Below are 22,018 nucleotides of genomic sequence, written 5' to 3'. Positions count from 1 at the left end.
AAAACGCCAGACGAGGCCCTTGCCAGAGCGACAGAAGAGTGAAACAGTGGGCCAGAGTAGACAGCTCCAGGCAGATACGATGTTACAGAAAGAAATGCTGGTAAAAACAAGAAAGAAGAAAAAAGCAGGTGTATTTGTAGAGTCCTGCCGTGTTGGTGGGTTTGAAGGGCACATCATGTGTCTCGTTTCATCTGGCTCTAAATCTGAAGCAACATCTTCCCTGTCTTCTCTCTGTCTCGCTTTATGTTGACTCCGCACGCCTCTTTCTCTCTGTAGGAAAACTCCAAAAATACGGAAACACATAAAAAAGGTGTTTCATTTCACCTCCTCATAAGGAGGAGGAGAGTTTCACATCCTGGAACAGAATATTCTAATGCACTTAAAAATGTTTGTAAATTCAAGTTATGCCTAATGTGCACAGATGCTAAAGACCACCTGTGGTGTAAAGTTCACATCCACAATTTATTCAACGCACAAATGATCCAAATCAGTCTTTTTAAGTGCGTATGTGTGTGTGCCTCCTTCACAGCAGTGCCTTTGAGGCTGGTGAGGACTCTGTGTCTTAACCCAGGTTTTCCGGTTGAAAGAAACTTGCCTTACTCCCTCCGCCTCTTACTTCCCAGTATGCCCCATTTCACCAAACAGGTAGGAGTTCCTCATTCTTGCACCACAGACTGGACTCGCCTGTTATCTCCAGATGGTCCAGGAAGGATAGTTCAGAGACAAGACTCCCCTGGGGCAAGAACTCCACCACCAAGCACATCATTCCATATTTTATGCATTTATCTCAGACGCTCTTTTCCACAGCGACCTCCAGTGAGTGAGCAGGTACTTTGTTCTGTGTCTTGCTCAAGGACACTACAACGGAGAAGAAAAATGTGACCTGGTTTCCAGACCTTCAGCCTAAGCATTAGACCACTTACCAGGCACACAGTCTCTCACACACACTGTATTTGTCCACAACTTGTAACTTCATAAAGCACAAACATATTCACAGACCTCTTTTGCACATAAACCATCTGTGCTCGTAAACTACGCAGTGCAGTGTAAGCACGCATGTAACATTTCTGCTACATTTACAACCCTGTGTACTCCAAAGTTAACACAGAACAGATCCCGTCTCCCATCTTTGGAGACACAGCCTATAGACAACCAAAAGAGCTCGCTAGTTCGTCGTCACTCTCCTTTGCTCTTCTGACAAAATGGATATCAATGTTGAGCTAGCACTCTGGTAGAGCAGCTGTAATGAGATGTGGAGGGCAGCATCCAGAAGGCCAGGTCTCAGCACTCTGCTCTGTGGCTTATGAGAGGCTGCGGGAAGAAGTAATGCACACACAACCTTAATGTATGGCTGTGCAGATGGGGCTGAGCTATCAGTTGACAGATGAGAAGGGTTAAGAGCACGCCCTAATATAGAGTGTGTCTGTGCGTGCATGTTTGTGCGTGTACACGCATCCCACAGCAAATAAATGGAGTTGTCTGCCCCCTGACTGACAGTTACACATAGAAGGATTGTACAGCTGCATAAAGCCACAGGCAGGAAAAAAACAGAGGAATTAGTTGATTAATGATCAAAAAGCCTCCTTGCACGGTTTGATCATGTGAAGTGAAGGATTGGGGAAACATGAAAACAGAGAGAAAGAGAGCGCTCTCGCTAAAAGGCCTGCCAATCTGAGCTAGCTAAGAGAGATGAGTTAAGATTTACAGCAAGGGGGGACAGTATTTTGTTTCGGGCAGTCAGTCGTGAAGCACGGATCAGGAATTCCAAGTGGGGAAATGAGTTATACTACCCCTGTCTTAGCGCTAATAAGAACATATCGTCCTGTACTTGAAAAAGGGCTGGGCTTTAGTAAATGTAATATAAGAAGGGTATTTTTCCAGCCCTAAAAGCCCTTGATAAACTCTTCAAAGCAGATCCACATCAGCAGAGACAGAGGGGACTAAGCTGCTAGCTAAGTTTTATGCCACTGATAACTGATTCAATGAAAGACTTTGGATACTGGTCCTTTTTATCTTCCTTTGATTTCGCTTGCCCTCCATGTCTGTGTATATCTGTATCTGCCTTGATGCCTTTATGCTTCTTTTTCTCCTCTATTGAGGCATTAAAGGAGGATCTAGATAGCTCTGTTATTATTTCTGCAGCACAATGGATCGCCCGGTCTAATGTGGCCAAACCCTTTTCCTCGCTTTTAACCGGCCCTTTCCTATAACATCCATCCTCCGTTCTCTCTTTTTTCTCCCACACATACGCATACACCCCTTCCCTTCGCCTCTTCCTCATTTCTAAAGAATTAGACAGAGTATAAATGCTGCCTATGGCAGGGACAGACGCGAGCACAGATCCTCTCAAAGGGCTCCATTGACTGGTGTTTACTTAAGGCCAGTGACATTAGCCGCTGCTAAATCTACCCCAATCTGCCCCTCTTGGCTCCTTGGGTTCTGTATGTACTAGTCTGACAGTAACACACACACAGCTCAAGTGCATGTGTGCGTGCTTGTGCATATACTCTTGTAGTGCATCCTTGTGTGTCTGTTTGCTGGTGTGTGAGATCGCTGACATTAGGCATGTAATGACCTAGGCCATCAGCGGTGTAACAGCACACGGGTGCAGCAGTGTCAGGTACCTTGTGTGCATACAGTAACAGCAACAGTAAAGCCAACTAAATTTCAGAACAGAGGCAGAATTTACTGCAGGTATTCAAGGCAAATTATCAGTAATTTGAGAGTTCCTTTGAGAGTTGTGTGCATAATAATGAAACAGAGAACTGAAAATGCCTGTCATTGGGAGAAAATGAGATACAACACACGCCAAGACCAACAGGCACTTAGTGCACACATTTAGTTGAAATTCATATTCTTTCCTAAACACTATCATGAAATAACAATAATTGATCTGTGTGCTGTAATTGTTCTCGTGGGCGAAGGGAGGGACGGGGCCAGAGCGAGACGTTTTACTGTAATTTTCTCATTTATGATGCACATCTATTACCTATCATTAAAGTTGAATGCACAGCAAGCTGTGAACAGCACTAAACATCAAATTCACACGAGAAGACACAGGCTGAATAAAGGCCAAATTTCAGCAAATGACTCGACGGACTGATCAACTGGGGAATAGCCAGAAATAGGGCCTTTAAAGGATCCTCTCATCAAAGCAGCATCCTGCAGGCTCCCCCCAGCCATAACCTCATATAAAAGCCACACACAGACATGCTAACGTGCACACACAGACACACAAATCCTCTTTCGGGAATCAATAATTCAGCTAAAGAGAAGCACATGCTACGCCCCACTGCACTAATCAATAGAAAGCCAAATGTTATTGTTTCATCTCATTCTCTGACTTTCACATTCTAATCTGGTCTGACTAGCGCATGCTGGACAGCATCAGAGAACTCCATTAAATTAGAATATAATACAAACATACAGAGGGGATAAAGGGACCCCAGATTCAGAAGGCGCCTCACTTTATTCTGCTATGCCATTATGACAATGTTAGCTTCTTTTTTTACAATGAAGTCCTTAGTTGTAACCGAGCACAGATGTTCTATAAATTTTCTATGCATAGAATTTCAAATATGCGTCATAAAATGGAGGCGAGAGGTGGAGAATGGCAACACTTTGGTATGAGTTACACCCCACTCCCCCTCCCTCTCCTTGCAAGATATTTATGCCCCCCTTCCCACATCTCTTGGGAGAATGAGGCCATACGATGAGAATGCAGCAATGAAGATGGATAGAAAAACCTGTCTGATTTGACACTGATGCCTAAATCTGAGCGGAGTGTGTGTGTGCAAAAATAAAACTTATGATGAGAATTTGCGCGTATGTGTGTGTGCGCACGCAAGGCCGTAGTGAGCGCCATGTGATTTTGTGGACTGTGTGGACTGAACCTGGCAGCCAAGGCCCTTCTCCCCTCTCTCTAATCGAGCTATCAATGATCATTAATGAGAGCGTGAGATCGCTCTCCACAGCCCTGTCCGCCACATTGCCCGACACTCAGGCCTCTCTCCCCGCCTCCCTTCGTCCTACTGACCCTGTCTGTGGCTCTATCATATCAACCTACGAGGCCACTGGCTACGCTAACTAACCATGAAAATGAATAAGAATGTTGGCTGCCGATTTATAAACGGAAATGTACGCTCCTCTCGCCCCCGACGCCCCCACTGTGGGTCTCGTTTGCATGACACAGAACCCTAGTGGCTCGCTCAAGGATACATCAATCGCTGACGGTGGCAAGATCGGATCTGCGCTGACCTTGGGAGTGAACTGCAGCATAGGCGAAGGAGGCAGGGGGCCCTGTTGCAACAGAGCAGGGAGGCAGAAAGCAAGAGGAGGGAGGAAGAGGGGAAAAGAAAAGTGGACGGGAGGGAGGGGAGAATGGAGGGGCATGCCCTGATTGAGAGGCCCCCGAGATGAGCAACTCTGAGATATGAGAAGGGGAGGGAGGGAGAGGGGGATGATGGAAGGAGTAGCGGAGGGGGGTGGGAGGGAGAGGGAAGCCATATGGCAGCAGCACAAATGTATTAAACTATAAATCAGGGGGAGAGCTAGTGGACTGCCAGGTGGGGCTGCAGGCAGGTCCTCCCTGCTGGAAGCGCAATGGTTCACAATCCAGCTCCACATGGAAAAGCATGAAAACATCACTGGTATTTTGCTTTATTGTGCTTTGTCAACTTTATTGATACATTAATTGCTTAAACACATTTTCGTGCTGCCTCACTCCCTTGTGATAAATGGGGGAAATTCAGCACATTTCAGCGCCTATTCCTCGGGCTGATTATCGTTTGAAAATGTTCAACAGCTGCTCAGTTTTGGAACCAATATCAAAACAATACTTTTTTCAATATCTTTCACACGGGGAAAAAAAAAATATTGGGTTTTTTTTTTGTTTTTTTTTGCTCAGTATTTCAGTGTTAAATAAAGAACTTTGCCTGGATAAAATACAAATTCAAGCTAGAAAAGTTTCCTCTTCAAGATCAGGAAATACCTGATTATAGAGTAAAAAAAACAAGCCTAAAAATCTGTCCAGTCATTCAAAGTCAACTTCCAATATTTGGCACACTCTGATACTTTGAACACATTTGGGTCTGTACTCAAAAAGCATGAAGGCTGATATCGAGGCCAACAGTATCTATCACTCTGTGCATGCAATGGGATTTTTAAAACCACACGAAAACAAAGTGAATTAAAGAAAAAAAGAATTTCTAATGTTTCTGTTTAAAGTAATAATATAAATAGTCCTTTATCACCAATCGAGACTTAACGATTGCACAAAGTTCTACTGCACATCTTCAGTGTGTTGCTCAGCCACTGCTGTGCATCACACGACACAACAACGGGCAGAAATTAGAGCTACGCATGTAGTAGAAAAACAAATAGAGTAATCCCCAAAAGGCTTCCATTTTAATCCCTTGATGATGTCTGGGTAGTGCGCCCAGCCAGGGTCCTGGCAGCCATCAGGGCCCAGGCCTGGGCTTCCATCCCAGAGGCACTGATGCATACTACAGCTAGAGCAAACACGGGCAGCCTTCCTCATGCCTGCTCTCTGTCTGAACCATACCGACCATCACCACAGAAAAAGAGGGGTTCATAACCCATTTGTCACCTCGCTGTACGGCAGTTGCGCTGTTTGGTGAATTACCAACTTCGTAATTAAATGTTTAATTTGCCTCCTTACAAAAGTGGCATTGAAGCGTTTAAACAATGGCCTACATTCAGCGTGCAAATTCTTCATTAGTAAATTAAACTTGGATCTTAACTCTCCCATTTGCTTAATTTACGAGAGCACAAAAGGAGCTGTCTGTCAGTTATTTTGATTAACGAACAGCGTCTTAATCTACAATAACGTTATTTAACATATTACACTTCATGCCATTGCAGTGTGTCACATCAAGAGACTATCAGTTTGCAGGTGAGGGACGGGTGGACGTTACTGGACAGCTCCCAGTAACGGTCTAGTAGGCTAGACTAACAGTAGCCCTAAGCCTCCAGCCTTGATCCCTGATCCTTCACTCAGAGACACACATGCACACACAAAGACGCACACGCACACACCGACACAGACATCCAAACTCCAACGAGGTACCTGCCATCTGAAACCATCACAGCCAAGGCCAGCTATCCATCAAATCCCATATCCACTCAGGGATGAGAGGGGGGTGAAGGAGGGCGGTAGAAGAGAGGAGGTGGGGGAGAGAGGGAGGCGAGGGTGACGGAGGGAGGCAGGACAAGAGGAGCAGGAGTAGAGGAGTAGGCTTGATGAATGCATGAAGAGCAGAAGAGCGGCATACCTTGGTCTGGAGATAGTGGGGGTAGTAGTAGGTGTACTGAGGGTACATTGGCTGCTGCTCCAATCGCTTGCCCATGTAGCTGGAATCCTTAGCACTGAGGCAGGGAATGGTGACACGGGGGCGGGAGCTGCCAAGTAGCTAGCAATGGGATAGAGGCAGCGGAGGAGCTGTGTGATTCCTGTCTTTGCTGTCGGCACCACAAGTGTCGCTAGCCGGTCCTCCAGGGAAAAGGCAGGGTCTGAGTGCCGGACAGCGACTGGGAGAAGGTCTGCCTCTGAAGAGGACGCTCCTGACAAACGCTGCCTCGCCGGTCCGGAGCCTCAGTATCGATGCTCACTCAGTCTCTCACTGCTGGATCAATGGAAATATTTCCAAGAGAGTGCTGGAACCAAGAGCAGCGTGTCCGTCAGCGGCTGGTGTCGGATAGTAACGCGTGATAAGGGTGAGGTAGAGGAAGACGAGGAAAGAGGAGACGTGAGGAGGTGCAGGTGGCAGTAGCTCTGGCAGTCCTGTGAATATTGGAAAATGGGAGAGGAAGAGGAGGAGGAGAGGAGGAGAGGGATGGCAAGGAAAACGGGAGAGGATGTATAGGTTCACTTCTCTATTTAAGCTGTTTCACTCCAGTCTTTCGCTGGGCATTAATCTGCCTCCCTCTCAAACACTCTGTGAATCTGACTCTCTCTCACTGCCCCCCTCTCTCTCTTTCCCTCTCTTACATACACACAGTTTCTCTCTCTCTCTCTCTCTCTCTCTCTCTCTGTCTCTCTCTCTCTCTCCTCTGTAGTTTGATCCGATGGTGGCTGCGTGCTGTCCTGTTTGACAGAGGGGAGATATCTTCAGCACCGGCTTCCGACAGATGCACTTTGTGCACGGAGCAGAATCACAGCACGAGAGTCGAGCACAGAACCAGAAAGCAATCTCAGTCTGTACAGGTCGAGCCAGCGAGAGGGCAGATAACACAGGGAAAGGATCCCAGTTTCTAAATGATGTGGCACAAGCGTTTATTAAAAAAAAAAAATCCACTGGTTAGTCAATCCACTGGGTTCCGGCTGGAAGATGAGTGAAAAAAAACCACAGTGACTGTGTCCCAGGTGCCCAGTAGAGAAGGAGTCCCTCGTCTGCGATCCTCCCTCTTCCTGCTCTTGTAAAATGTTCCTTATTTCGTCCTTGGCTCTCTCACTCCTCTAAGCAGCCTGCCTTGTTCTCTTTCCCTCTGTCACACAGTTGCTCTCTCTCTTTCTCTCTCGCGTGCGCTTTCTCTATCACTCAGCCGCTCGCTCTCTCTCTCTCTCTCTCTCTCTCCTTCTCCTCCACACTGACAGGGCGGTAAAGGGGGCTCGTCCGAGGCTGCGAGCAGAGCAGACTTCCTCCTCCTTCCCCAGCCCAGCCGGTAGGAGGGTCTTGAGCAGCTCTGTGCGAGAGAGGGACCCAGACACAGACCAGCGGGCTGCAGCGTTTCCACAACCTGGGAGAACGCAGGGAAGAGGAGTGGAGACGAGAGGGGGATGGCGTCAGCGCGAGCAGTCGATTCCCCCTACTGGCTGCACGCGGAGCTACCGCCTGGAACACACTGTGTCCCCAAACAAACACTTAACAAACTACGCTGACTGGATCTCACAGCCAATAAAGCTGAATAAAGTGCCTTCAATACACAACTTTATGGGACATGTATGTAGATTTTGAGGCAAAGTCTACTGTATTTACTTAAAGTGCCTTTGCAGCATGTTCTTACCACCAATTGTATTTCTTTCACCATATTACAGATTGTTTTCATACAAAAATATTTTAATCAATTACATGGATTAGACATGCAAAAGCTGTGTTTTTTTATGTGTAAACTGCATAAAAGAATGCATTAGATCAAAATAATACATTAAGTTTTGGTACAAGACGAGCGAACATGTGTTTCATGACAGGGTAAACCAAGAGGACGCGCAGCCAGTCTTCACTTTTCAGAGCTATAACAACAAACACTACATATAAAGGCAGCGAACAACAATATGGAAGGGAGAGGCCGAGGACGAGAAGGGAAAACTGTGTCCTGTGTAACATCAAACGATGACAATGGATGAAATAATCTCTTTTGATTGACCATGACTGCGACCAAAAACATGCCAAAAATGTCTTGTTGGTGAGCGTCTGCCTGATCACAAGTAACCGCAGCTAGACTCATACTTTTGCAAACAGGATCAAACACATGCATGTAAAAAAGTCCCACTCTCTTTTCATCTCGCACACAAGCGCAGTCCCAGGCGCACACACCCGCGTGCACAGACAGGAACCGACCTCAAGTCCTCATGAGGATCTCAGTGACTCTACGACCACAAGTTCAGGAGTGTCCGTGTTCACTCAATTAGCAAATCAACTTAGTTTTCATTTAAATTACCCGACGTGAGTCCTGCAGGAAACTGCAGCCAAAAGCTACACCATGAAATTACTGGACTGAAAACAATTATATTTTGGTAATTTCAACATCTGAAAATAGACCCATGACTTTGATGAGTTTAGTTTTTTGATTTCATCTGTTACACTTGAGAGCATTTCACTAAAACCCGTGAGGCTCATGTCTCCCTCTCAAACAATAATAACCTAATTACATATTTTTAGTGCAACACTCAAGATAAGTGAGTTCAGCTGGAGAAAATACACTTTCTCCGCCTCTTAGTATATTGATAATTACTTTTGTTGCATCAATATGCATTACATTGTAAGCACTGCAGTACTGCAATGATTATTTGACTCATTTGTTGATCAAGTGTGAGAAAATTAATCGATGATAATTCTGACGTTTCTGCAACACGGAGTCTTTCCTAGCGTATGTGTTTGTTTTCACAATCTAGACACACAATGTCGTGCCAAGAGACTTATTTTCATCAGAGTTATGTGTCTAAAACAGACAAGTGCATGTGGCAGACCAGATCAATACAAGCAGAAGAATCCCAGAGACCAAAACAAAGCTCAGAGGGAGAGGCCACTCTTTTTCAGACATACAATGGAAAATACACTTATCAGATAGGCCATTTTTATCTGTAGGAAAGAGATGAGGCTGATATCGATTGTGGATTACCAGATTAACAGCCTCTGGATCAACTAGACACATAAACTCTTAGGATCTGGGGAAAGGCAGAAAGTAGAGAACAAAGGCAGTAAGACGGACAAAGGCCAATGGAGAGAGTAATAGAAGGAGAGATACAGAGAGAAAATAAGGTAAGACAGATTGGGAGACAGAGCCCGAAGGAGGCGGAGAGGCAGAAAAGATTCATATGTCTTTATAACACTGAGCGGCCACGTGAAGTCATCTCTGTATTTCACAGATAAGGCTCATCATTTTCGGTTTTCACTTCAAAATACCAGCATTGTTAAAGGGGTAGAACAGAGCAGCGGATCAGTTTAAAGGGATTTTCACCAGGCTTTTGTCCACATGTGACCAAAAGTTTTCTGCTGCAAATCGTGCCAAAACAAGGACAAATACGGAGGAAACGAGCTGCTAATTATGCACAAGAATCCATGAAAGTTATAAAAAGAACAATGAACAGTGTGTTTGCGCTGTGCTGTCTTCAGATTTTACAGTTATTGATTTTTGAAGTTCTTATTGTATAGTACAGCTGCGAGGGCGCGTGGATTAATCTATTGGTCAATCAACAGAAAAACTATTTTGATAATCAATTAATTAATTAATTTTTCAAGTAAAAATACAGTCGTTTGCAGCTTTTCAGATGCAACAACTTAGTGGTTTTCCTGTCACATATGATAGTTAATTAAATGTACTTGTGTTTTGGATCTGAAGGTAAGAAACAGCAAGCAACTTGAAAGCATCAACGGGCATTTTTTACTGTTTTAGCTTAATAATAGAGAAAACAGATTAACCTATGACAAAAATAATCATCAGTTGCAGCCTGATTAGGTGGTCAGAATCAGATACATGGTTGAAAGTGAACAGCCCCGCATTAAATAAATGAAAACACAAAAGACAGAATAAATTCGGCACTTAGTTTAAATGTGTTTTATTTGAAGGATGTGTACACATCGCTTCCACATTACGCTTCACTTGTGATTTTGAGAGACGCTCCTGGAAAGAGAGACAATTGGCAGGAGGGGGTGATTAAGAAAATGGATAGCAGAGATGGTTTGAATGCAGTCGTTGGTGGAGCATCTTGGGTGAGCTTATAGTCGGCAACTTTGTTTAAAATCTGTGTGGCCTATTAGACAAAAACCGTGGCTTTGACCACACACGTTTAGCCTTTTTGGTACGCGTTTTATTGGCGGGTGTCATTTAAGTGAATGACTTCTCATCACTAGATGTTATGGCTAACGTTCTACATGCTACCACCAGCCACAATATAGCATAAACACAATGTTACAGCAACCCATTTTTTTCCCAGCGGCGGAGAAGCGCAACATCCGGGAAAATCCCAGGAACAGCAGGAGGGTTGACAGGGCTGCCTGACTAACCTTTTCTCAAGTTTATTCAAATTAGTCGACACGGGATGGAAACACAGGAGAGTACTATTTCACAGACATTGGTCAGCTAAACCATTAATATTCATGGGTCCAACCATTAAGAATTAAGAGCCGGGAATTGAGACTTGACTCTTGAAACTAAAGAACTTGACCTGTGGCCCTGCAGACAACACCAGAAACTACCATGAGAGCCAGATGACGCGAACAGCCTCGACCCATGAGTTGGCAAAGGTTCGCTTATAGAGCCTATTTCAAGAAATGCGACTGGAGAGGAGTAATTCACGCTGTGTGTAAATAAATGTCTGCAGTGTGTCTCATTCTGTGGAAGCAGACCTTGAAGACTGGATATGTGTGTGTGTGTGTGTGTTGCTCTGGTAGTGATGGAAGCGCTCTGGTCTGAATCAGTGGGACTGACGTCAGAGAGGTGATATGCAGCCAGCTATTTCATGGAAAGAGAAAAAGAGCGAGTGAGTATCTCTCTGTTCTTGTATTATTAATACTGATGCAACATGTAGTCACTCTCTGTGAAGTCATCTCCGCGGTGTGACGGCTGACATGCAGAACTTTGAGATACGGCTCCTAATTTTCATTTCCAAATTTTCACTGTAAAATATCCAGATTTCTAAATGAGCGCATCAGAGAGGCAGAGAGGTTTGAAGTGATTTCCACCAAGATTTGTATTTGTTTCAACCTACTTTGTACACTATTGTACACTGGGGCTGCCACTGAGAACAGCAATAAGTGCCAGAGTATTTCAAAGCACATTTAGTGCTCTTCAGTGAGTGAAAACTGATCTGATTCACAAGCCGATTTGCCAGGATGAAGTTAAAACGGTGCCTCTCTGTTTCAACGGTGCCGTTTCAAATATTTAAACACCTACTCTAAGAAATATCAGCTAATACGACGCAGCCGGGTCCGTCCAACATGTTCATAAAACAAAGCCAAAGCCATCTGCTGCTCCTCTGTTCTCAGGTCTTCCTCTGATGCTCGTCTATTCACTTTCTAAATTGAGAGCATGAGTGAGTCATTCGCAGCACTTTAAAATAGAGAAAGAGGAAGACAGCTGAGGGTGTATCATGCCCCTGAAGGTGTTAAGTAGTTCCAATTCCCCTCTAAAGGATCAGACAAGTCTAGAAAAGGAAACTTCAGCATGATCACAGCGTGGCCTCTGGTCACAACCAAAGCACGTTTGCACAGCAGCAATAGTGAGCTTTTTTGGTAAGACGTTTCAATTATATCAACATGCATGGAGATATCAGTGTCCTGAAGAGGCGTTGAAAGAGCTGCCCTTTTGCTCATTGACTGCTCTGACAACACTAGTTATTCTGCTAATGTCATGAATCTCTATTAAAAAGGGAGAAAGAACACAAGAGGAGACATGAAGATATAGTTCAAATGCAAGGAAGTGTAGTCTCCAAAACACAAAAACAGTACAGGACTACAGAATGTTCCCATCCAAAAAGAATTCCTAGAAAGTCCACAACCACTTTGTCCTACTGCCCGACCCCTCCCCAAGGGTGACTACTGGCCTTCCTCAAGCTACAGACACCAAGAGGCTTTGTTTCTCTGTGGTCTGCAGGACAGTCCTGTCATGGGTGTTTCCCAGAAATGACCAGATGCGTGGAATTCGAGCAAAGGCTGGCGCGGCGCCAGTGCCGGGGTGGAGGAGGAGGGCTAGAAGAATGGAGGCATGGGGGTAGAGGAGGGAAGTGCAGTGAGCGAACAGCAGGGCCTGGTGTTCCTGGAAAAAGCCTTTCTCTTTTGGCAGTGGTTCTACTGGGAGATACCCGAGCGCCACAAGATCAACTTACATGTTTTATGCAAACCTACTGATGTGGCATGACTGACCAGCTTCCCCGGGGGAGGGGTTTGCTCATGATCAAGTGAAAGATGAACTCTCCAACTATGACGTGGTTGATGTGCACATGCTGTCGCGAGGCGGACGCTGACATCTAGGAAGCATCTTAGACTATGGATTACAGCAGAAAAAAAACCAAAGTGAATGTTTATGATCACTCCAATTAGGAACAGACTGATAAACAGATGTTGCTTGATTCATCACAGCACAGAAAATGACTGAGTACAGATGATTAAGTTTGTAAGAAACTGCAGTATTGCTATAAAAAGAACCGTTTTTTTTTTCGTTCATTAAAGCAAATCTAATTTAGCTAAATGTGAAGGCACGCTAAGACAAATTAATGCCAAATTCAAGTTCGACTGCAAAAAAGAGATAATTCAATAAGTAAATATCTCAGTGTATGAGGTCTACAAGAAAACCACAGATTTTGGCAGGTTTACTGAAATTGAAAAGAAAAGCAGCACAAGCCACAGAGAGAAAAAGAGAGTGGATAACCTCTGATGTGGTTCTGGAGCGCTGAATGAGTTTCAATTTGTCTTAATACTGTTTCTTGCAGGTCATTCCCATGGCGTGACAACTTGTTTCATGATGTGATTAACAACTTCTGAATTCAACAAGCCAATTAGGTTACAATTGATTTTCAAATGCTCACAATGACAAATTACATTTGCAAAAAAAAAAAAAGAAAAAAAAAAACTTGACTTGAAACACAAAGTGTCACACTCTAATGGAAACAGTAGCTGAAAATAAAGGCATATTGTTGTGTTTGTAATAGTCAAGCTTAGCCAAACTGAAACTGGCGTCCATTCAAGCCTTCTTCCTCAGACACTGTAATCTGAGAAACACTTGATACACCCACCTCTCCCCATTTCTAACCTCCATGAAGAGATATTTTAACATAACGTGTGGAAGTTCACCACATCTCTGACACATACAATTTCTTAATACATCCTTATCAGTGCACCAACAGATGACAGCCTGAGGGAATTCAACACATTCCCCCTCTGAGAGTCTAATTTTTCACGGCGCAAAGAGCAGAGCGATATCGTCGAGATATGATTGCAGAGTGTCTCTCATTGTATTTCTTTATATATGATGGTCTCATCGCCTGCTTTTCTGTTTATCTAATATATCATAATAATGTTAAATGGGAGGACTGACTCCAGACCACCGGCCCCACACTGAGACATTTGATAAACACCAGGCAGATTTCCAGTGAGTCATTAGCCTCTATCACAACAAAGAGGAGAGCAATGCAGCCCTAATGGGTAAGAAATATGAGACCAGACATGCATGAGTAAAAATGACTCACAGCACCCCTCACAACACCCAATGAGGGACAGGCAGTAGACCTAACAGAGAAAATTACGTACACTTTCTGGATCTCTATTACAAATGTGAATACAAGTCATATTGTTCGACTAATTTCCTCATTAACATGATTCTGAGAACAGATCAGAGCCGTTAGAAATGATTTCGTGCTGGGAAACGAGGCCCACAGCCAGGCTGGATGTTACGTGTTTGAATGTGAGCGTGCATGGCTGCGTTTCGCCGGGGCTTTAGTGTTTGTGAAACTATGTTTAAAGTTAGGTGGTCTTCAGCTGTGGCGGTTCTATGTGTGTGCTGGCGTGAGCAGCAGTCGATGCACCGTGTGTGTCCGTTGTTCCCCGAGCGAAAATAGTAAGCAAAGCAAAACGTCTCTCAGGAAACTCAGGGATTACAGGAGGGTCAAGGTTACTCTGACTCCAAAGGTGAAAACACTTCAGTGGAGCCCCGAGATCAGACTTCCTGTGTGGCCCCACGCTAACCTTAATTCAACATATAAACTTCAACTGAGCGCCAGCCGTGTCCCTCTGTGAACCAGCTAGACACCCACTCCCAAGGACAGTGGAGCTGCATTCATGTAGATGAGAGAGAGATGATGCCAAGAAAAGCTCGGCATAATAAAGAATTAAGTGCTGCACAAGCAAAGAGAGTGTGAGTTTCAACAATAGATATTTCCTGTGTGGATGTGCTAAGCCAAAATATTCCAAATCCACATTGTTTAGAATGAAGAAGGCAGCAAACCACACAGAAAAGAAAAAAAAAATTACTTGGAGCTGCAACTGCAGGGGAATGGAAAGAGGCCTATCAAGGCTTCATCACAGCACTCGGAGCGCGTCACGTGCATTTTGTTTTATTCATTGTGTTAATGCCCTAAATAGATCTAAGTGCAAAATCATTCATTCTCGTCAGCGCAGCTGTGAGCTACTTTTCTCTGTCTTTTTGAAAATGCTTACGTGTAGAACAATAGGAAGATCTGTATGTGCTTGACAGTTCGATACAAAGTCATTTGCATAAACCAGCATAAACGGGAAGATGCTTGTATACTTGACCGTGTGTGTGCGTGTGTGTGTGTTAACTTGTGTTAATGGACAAGCGTGTCAGAGGCAGACAGGTAGAAGAGTAAAATAGTGAAGCAATAGAGAAAGGCGCTGAAGGTTCTGCCCACAGCAGATAGAGATTGGAGATTGGGAAATAGTGAGTTATAGCTCGCAGGAAGAGATCTGTATGGGCCTATGAAGCCCAATGCTGCCTGCAATTGAGCAGGATGGGATGGGAGGAGAGCAGCAATGTTTTAAAGCACTGCTAAGCCATCCTGGAATGAAGTGAAATGACCACATGTCACACAGAGATGAGAAGTGAGAGGGAGGGGACAGGCAGAGTGAGAAACAGTGCGGAGAGTAAGGAGAGAGAGAAAACAGAGTGTGTCGTTCTAAGAGGAATATTTCAGGGTGGTAAATGGAGCAGAACTCCATTCCAGCTCCTCTCTTAACCTCCCCCGGTGTCTCATCCTCTGCATGCAAAGCATGAAGCCCAGGAGACAAAGAAAACAGAGAGAGAGAGAGAGAGCTGAAGAGACAAGCTTCGGGACAAAATAACACTGAATTAATAGACGAGACGTTTTGCTCATGCATTTGTTTTAACATAACAAAAACACACAGAGGCATGGAATAACAAGTGGATTTGATTCATAATTGCCTGTATGATTGTTTCGTGGTTTTTGGTTTAAACAGTGAAAAGATGATGTTGACCCTGACCAACCCACCTGGTGTGTCACCCTGCTGCGTATTTCACTCATTCAACAGCTTATTCATAATGATAATTATACTTTAAAGTGGCAGTAATCAATATTTTGGTATCAACAACACATCACATGGCTACTTGTGTATGAAAGGGCTCGCTCGTAGTGATGGACTCACACTTCAGTTCGTCTCAGCTCTGCGCAGCTTTACAGCGTCTTTTGACTCGTTGTGGTTTTCTGGCCTGTCGTGTTTTGTTCTCACCACTCTCACAGAGTCGTTTTTGCCACAGCAGGCGGCTCTTTTCAGAGAAAAGGCTCCGATGAACCTTCCGTGTGCTACCTGCCCAGCATCAAATGGCAGACAGACAACAAGAGCCACTAACCGGTGAACATAGCGGAGCATTTAGCAGCTATAGAGCCAGGTGTTTCCCTGAAGGAGCTGAAGAACAAAAGCAGAGCTAAAGGGGTTTATGATCCCAGGAGTAACTGACCCTGGAAAAGTCAAATTTGGACAAAGGGCGGGATAAGTGACTGGCAAGCAGCAACCATCACAGCTGGCTCTGAAGGGCTGAGACACCTGTCAACTGGCAATTCATAGGACTCAAACAAACTTCTCTTTATGTCCTAATATTTCACTGATTAAAACAACGCCAGAAGTGAAATTAGGTCATGGGAGCCGAGTCTTTTGTCCGTTTAACTGTAAACGGTGGAACAAATGCAGTTATTAAGGACTCTCTCTCACAGCAGTGTAAGTGAACTAACTTTAAGCATGCTTTACAGACATTATAGTGCAACTGAAAATGGGCGGCATATCTCTGACATGCAGTACATTCTTTGGAACATTATCATAGGATTTGTATGGTATAACACTTCCAGATGGCACTGAGGTACTCGAAAGTATATGGTAGATGATTAAGAACATTCACATTATGGTGCGATTCCACTGGGTAACATTTAGATTTCAGTGTGTAAGAATTTCAGCGTGATGCACTTTGAAATTGCCTCCTTGGCGGCGCCTCTATAATTAGTAGTACTGAAGTCATCAAAGTGCACCAACTAAATGGAGCAAAGCCGGTTCCAACAAACCTTCACACAAACCAGGCTGACTGCTGGGAGGGTGAGTGCTATACGCAGGTTTTGTCTTTCACACAATAAACAATTGTTTACTGTTGGAGGGAAGTGACAGAGTATGATACAATTAGAGGGAGAGTGATAGAAAGTAACAAGATGAAATAACACTTTGAGAACAGGTAAAGGACCAGCTGACAAATTTTCACGCCTGTCAATACTGTGGGCCAGAGACTTTGTGGTCCTTGTCCTATTAAACTGCACTATTTTATAGCAGTAACAAAGTGTGCAATAACATGTGTGCCTTTACTTTATGTGTCTCTGTATGTGGCTTGACAGAGGCAACAAAGTGAACCATCAAGCTCTTTTCTCCAACAAGACTTGTTCAAGCGCTGCATTTCTGCTGCCAAAACAACACACAGTGGAACTTTCAAAAACGACACTGCTGTTAAATAAATCAAAAATACCCCCGCAGCTCAGCTCAGCGGCAAAACCTGACACAGGCACAGAATCAAGGATTCAGCCATTCTTTCTTTTTCAGTTCCAATTTCTGCCTGTTCTTCAAATTCATACACATAGACAAAAAAAAGTGGTGTGTTGTTTCAGAGACAAGACTAAAGGTTTACATCCACACCACTGATGCTGCATTACATAACAGAAACTTCTACCAAATCCTTGCCGTTAGTGGGAGATGGATGTAATGTTTGGCTTGTGGACAGGCCACGTTCTTACCTAATGAAGACGGTTTGTACTGTGGTGAAAGTGTTCAGAGACTTGATGACACTGCTTCTTATCTTTTAGTCTTAGGATGCTGTAACATATTGTGCTGCTTAAATGCCTCTCTTCTCAGGTTGTACCTACACAGGTCAGCCCTTCCTCACCAGAAAAACGATTGTTCAGCACAGGTCATTTCCCCAAGGACGTTATTACTACCCATATTTATGTTTATCGTTAGGCTGCAAACTCTAGTGTCCGTAATAATTATGATGGGAGCAAAGAAGGTCAGGTGGATGGATGGGTCACACAAACACATGATTTTCACCCATGAGACCACTGTCCATGTCCTGTGTGCGACTGAAAGTCAATGCTGACATATTTTGCATTATGTAGCGTAGTTGCGTTATGTTACGTACATAACAATAACGTTCTTACCTGCCCATTGCCTATTGCTTCTAGTATAACACATTTTATCATGCTGTGACAGCATGTCTTTTTATTGTTTTTTTTTGTTTTGCTACGTTTTAAACAGAGGCCCTTTATTATTTACAGAAAAACATACAAATCACTGTTATTTCTGGATTTGCTAACTCATAGCCTCTTGTTCCCATGCACATCTGCCTGGAACTTGTTTTAACTTAACTTCACTTTTTTAATAAGAAAGTGCAAAAGTTAAAGTCTGATAAGTCAGATACGGTACCACCATCTCCTCATTGTGAGTAATAAAAGACCTTGCCAACTCCCAAACAACTGTAATGACAAAGATGAACTTTAAATGTTGTGGCACTCTGATACAGTAAAGTAAAATCCTAAACTAGATTAAACATGATAGAGCGAGGTAGACAGTGTCCTATCAAACTAAGAAAATTTAAAGGCTACAACCACTTACGCCGAAGTCTCCAGAGCGCACTGCAAACTGGCCTAAACTGACTAATGTGGCTAACATCAGTTAAAAGAGTTCTTCTTCAACAGCAAATGACTGCATGTGCTACATTTATGAAAGCCTAGAAAGAAGCACTCTGTGTAACTAACACAGAATGTAAGGTAGATGTGAAAGATTTATTTTAAGGAGGATTTTTTAAGGCTAGAGTCATGAGTTAAGGAATTGATTTAAGGTCCTCATTAGTATATAAATAATAAAGTCAGATTTTGTGAGATTAATGACTTAGGGTGTGCTCCTGGGTGTATACAGCCATGGGCCTCACGCCTTCATCAGAATAGCAGAAGCCTCATCATCTCTTTCTTTCCCATACGGTTCATGTTCAATGTTCAGCCATCGCTCATGCCCATATTGCATGATTGCACTGAAGGACCAGTATAATCAGCCATAATGTTTTACAGATGTTCTGGGTGTTTTTAAAGTCAATACTATAGCCCCAGGCAGCCATATATGAAAACCCATCTGTGCACGGATGTCAGCGTATGTGAGTGTGTGCGTGTCTGTATGTGTAGCTGAAAACCAGGGCATGATCAGAGTGAAACATTGTGAATTAAGGTCACATCTACAGCTCAGAATGTGTGATTTATGTTCCCCTGCCTTGCCCTGTCATTGACTAATCACCTGAACAGAAAGTAACAGGTGCAAACTGATTTGCTGAGGAGCGATTTCACAGATGAGACGCTCCGAATTTGCCATTAAACATGGCCAAGAAACAGCACTAAGCCAGCAATGACATGTAAATATGACAGTCCACATGATCTGAACAAGAGAAGACACCCATTTAAATCCCTCTAAGATCTGCCAGCACCCTTCATAATCCACCCTCTAACATCTCCCATTGTGTCCAACATCTAATATCAACCATGAACCGCTGCTAAATGAAGACTGGTGGCATACCGCAGCCAGGAATTTGCATGGACCGCCTGCTCTTGTGAAATAGGAAATGAAACATGCGGAGGCTTGGAAGCTCTGTCAGATTCTGAGTATTCCTGTGGTCTGGCGCTCAGGATCCTGCGGCCCAGGGCCTCTGATTCCTAATGGTGGAGAACGCCAAGCTCTGGTCACGACAGGAAATGCCTGCTAGGTGAAACATCCGCCCAAAAAGCATTCATTCAGAAGTGTCAAATACACAAGGTTTCCCTGTAAACTGGATTGGTGCACTGGTAAACAAAATGCTTCGTCATCATGACCGTGTTAATTTGGTTAGAATCCAGTCAGCTGCAATGGGACTTTAAGGGAAAAGTCAAGCACTTTCGTGTATTTGCATTGCAGCTAAGACGGCAATTGAATATTGTGCAGAAACTAGTCATTTATTTGAATCAAACACTGCAAAAGCTGGAAAATACACCAGTTTCAAAAGTGTGATCTACTGGGCTCATGCTGTTGATTTTTGAAAAGCGTGAAAATACTACAAACATGGTGTAAAACATGTAATTTCCACTTCCACTGACCGTTTTCACCATAATTTACTGATACTGAGGAAAGATGCAGTCCAGAATGACGGCTCAACATTCCTTAATAAAGTATATAGAGCATCAACGATGATGACAAATGTGAGAGTTTTGTATTAAGCAACACTGCATAATAGTAATGGACAGATTAACAATATATAAACTGACAAGCACGGGGGATAGCACCTTCAATTTACTGTAGCAATGCCTTCCAATGCAAAGATAATTACAGCTGTTTACATTGTGCTCCGAACAATTTACAGAATATACTGACTCAGAAAGCACATTAGTGTTGGCAGGAGTTTTAATGGTTTGATGCATTTGCCTAAATAAACAGAAATTGGCCATTATATTATAATTCCAAAATAAAAACAGAGGCCGATCTATTGCAGCAAGTTGATGGTGGTGATACTGTAAAACTGTGTGTGTGTGTGTGTGTTTTTAAGCATTGCTGTGGAGGTGATGGTCGCAGGAGGGGGGAGTGGGGTTGTTGAGCTAAGGAGTGTCATAAGAGGTAAATGCACATTCGAACACAGAGACACACTCACGGCACTCAGTCACTCTGCCTCAGTGTGCACTGTTGAAGCAAATTAAGGAAGCCTTGGCAGCCTTTTAATGGTCTGTCACAGTCTAACAGGTTTAGAGCGCTTACAATGGACCCAGGCGCTAAGCCCGACAGCTCACGCTTAATTGTTCAGAACCTGTGTGTGTGTGTGTGTGTGTGTGTGTGTGTGTGTAAGTGTGTGTACTGTTAGAGCCATCCTGTGCCTGTAACTAAAGTCATTGATTCTCATTATGAGGACAGATAAGATAGACACTTCCTGCCTGTCAGTCTGTCGGTCTGACTGGTTCAATAAAATGAGTACTCCAGCTGATGTGTTATGATGAATGTGGAGCCAAAATCTGTGTTTCCAACCCCAATTCGCCTGTTATTTTAGAGACAGCGATCCTAAATCCAAGGTATTCATGCACCCTTACATTCTCATTTGGGCGAGTGGAGGAAGTTAATTGTGTGGCTATTTTCCACAAATCGGAATCATGAAATTTCTTAGCGATTTCAAATAAACCATCCTCAGACAGACGCAAAGACATGCAAGGCCATAAGTGGATTGAGTTATTGACTCAAGCAGCCAATAATAAACGAAACATCTAGCGTCTCAATTTTCAAGTGGTGCCTGCAGAAATCAACAAAACAAATAAAGCCATTTGTTTTTCACTCCGTAGCCCACACTCAATCAGCCAGCAAAATGGTCCACGAAGGACGAGGTGGCGGTGCCTAAAAATCCCTTTTAAATGGTTGGAGAGTCGGAGCTGTGTGACCTAGAATATGTTTGACAATCTTCTTTTAATTAGGCCTTGAAGACACGACTCATTCCAACTGCTGTCCCGAGAGCTAAATTAATTACTGAGACAAAGCCCATTCTAGCTCATGGCAAAGATGAATCATTGCAGTATTTGGGGAATGAGCAATGCTCTTCATTCAAGGGCTGATGAAAGAGACTCAGACTCTAAAATGTAAGCTAATGTTCTTCATCACAAAATCTCCACAAGGCTCCCCCCTTCAGCCCCACACAGGACGCATCGGCATCTGCTGCCTCCGCTATCAGGAATCCATCTCATTCTTCTCTTGGATGGAATATTTCTTTGAAGGATGCAAACGCCTTACTTGCGTCTTCACTCTCAACGGTTCGACCATTTTGCCTTCCTTGGAGATCGACAGATAACTAGCCTCGACTCAACCGCCTTGTGCAGGCCATCAGCCAGCAGACGCGCCCTCGCTCGCTGCCAGCAGGCAGGCCATTCATTCAGCTAAATGACTGTGTCATCTGTCAGCTTGTATGAATGGGTGTTTGTGAGTTCTACCTAATTAAGCTAATCACAACACCAAGGGTTGTGCCAAAGCCCGGGCCTCACAAAGAGAGAAAAGGTGAGTCTGTGGGATGGAGTTATGTCCCACCTACACCTGATGAATATGCAAAGATGCCAAAAAATGTGGAAATGTGATGATTTTTTTTTATTGATATATTCTTGTCAGATATACACAAACAAGTAGTCCCATTATAATAATTAAAATTCTAGTTTTGGTTGCAGCAGAACAGCACTTTGCAATCAGAGATTTGATTATAATGCTTTGTATGGGCAAAGTATAATAATCTCTCTTTCACT

At 43.8% G+C, this 22,018-nt stretch overlaps 1 protein-coding gene across 6 annotated transcripts in view; it reads right to left on the bottom strand.

The window, feature by feature from the left end:
- LOC143335575 (RNA-binding motif, single-stranded-interacting protein 3) overlaps positions 1-22,018 on the bottom strand; it is a 266,419-nt gene that overhangs the window by 179,081 nt on the left and 65,320 nt on the right. Inside the window, exon 1 of one of the 6 annotated variants that reach the window (XM_076755110.1) lies at positions 6,294-7,832. The exons of 4 other annotated variants lie outside the window; for them this stretch is intronic. In XM_076755110.1, coding sequence (XP_076611225.1) covers positions 6,294-6,368 — 75 coding nt within the window. In that variant the 5' untranslated portion in view covers positions 6,369-7,832. Of the gene's footprint in view, positions 1-6,293; positions 7,833-22,018 lie in introns of those variants that run through there. One more of the 6 variants, XM_076755111.1, reaches the window with a different exon arrangement.

The sequence above is a fragment of the Chaetodon auriga genome, chromosome 17, assembly GCF_051107435.1.
Source record: "Chaetodon auriga isolate fChaAug3 chromosome 17, fChaAug3.hap1, whole genome shotgun sequence".
In the NCBI taxonomy this organism is placed as follows: Eukaryota; Metazoa; Chordata; class Actinopteri; order Chaetodontiformes; family Chaetodontidae; genus Chaetodon; species Chaetodon auriga.
Note: the sequence above shows the minus strand (reverse complement) of the source record. Positions and strands in the feature narration are given on the sequence as shown.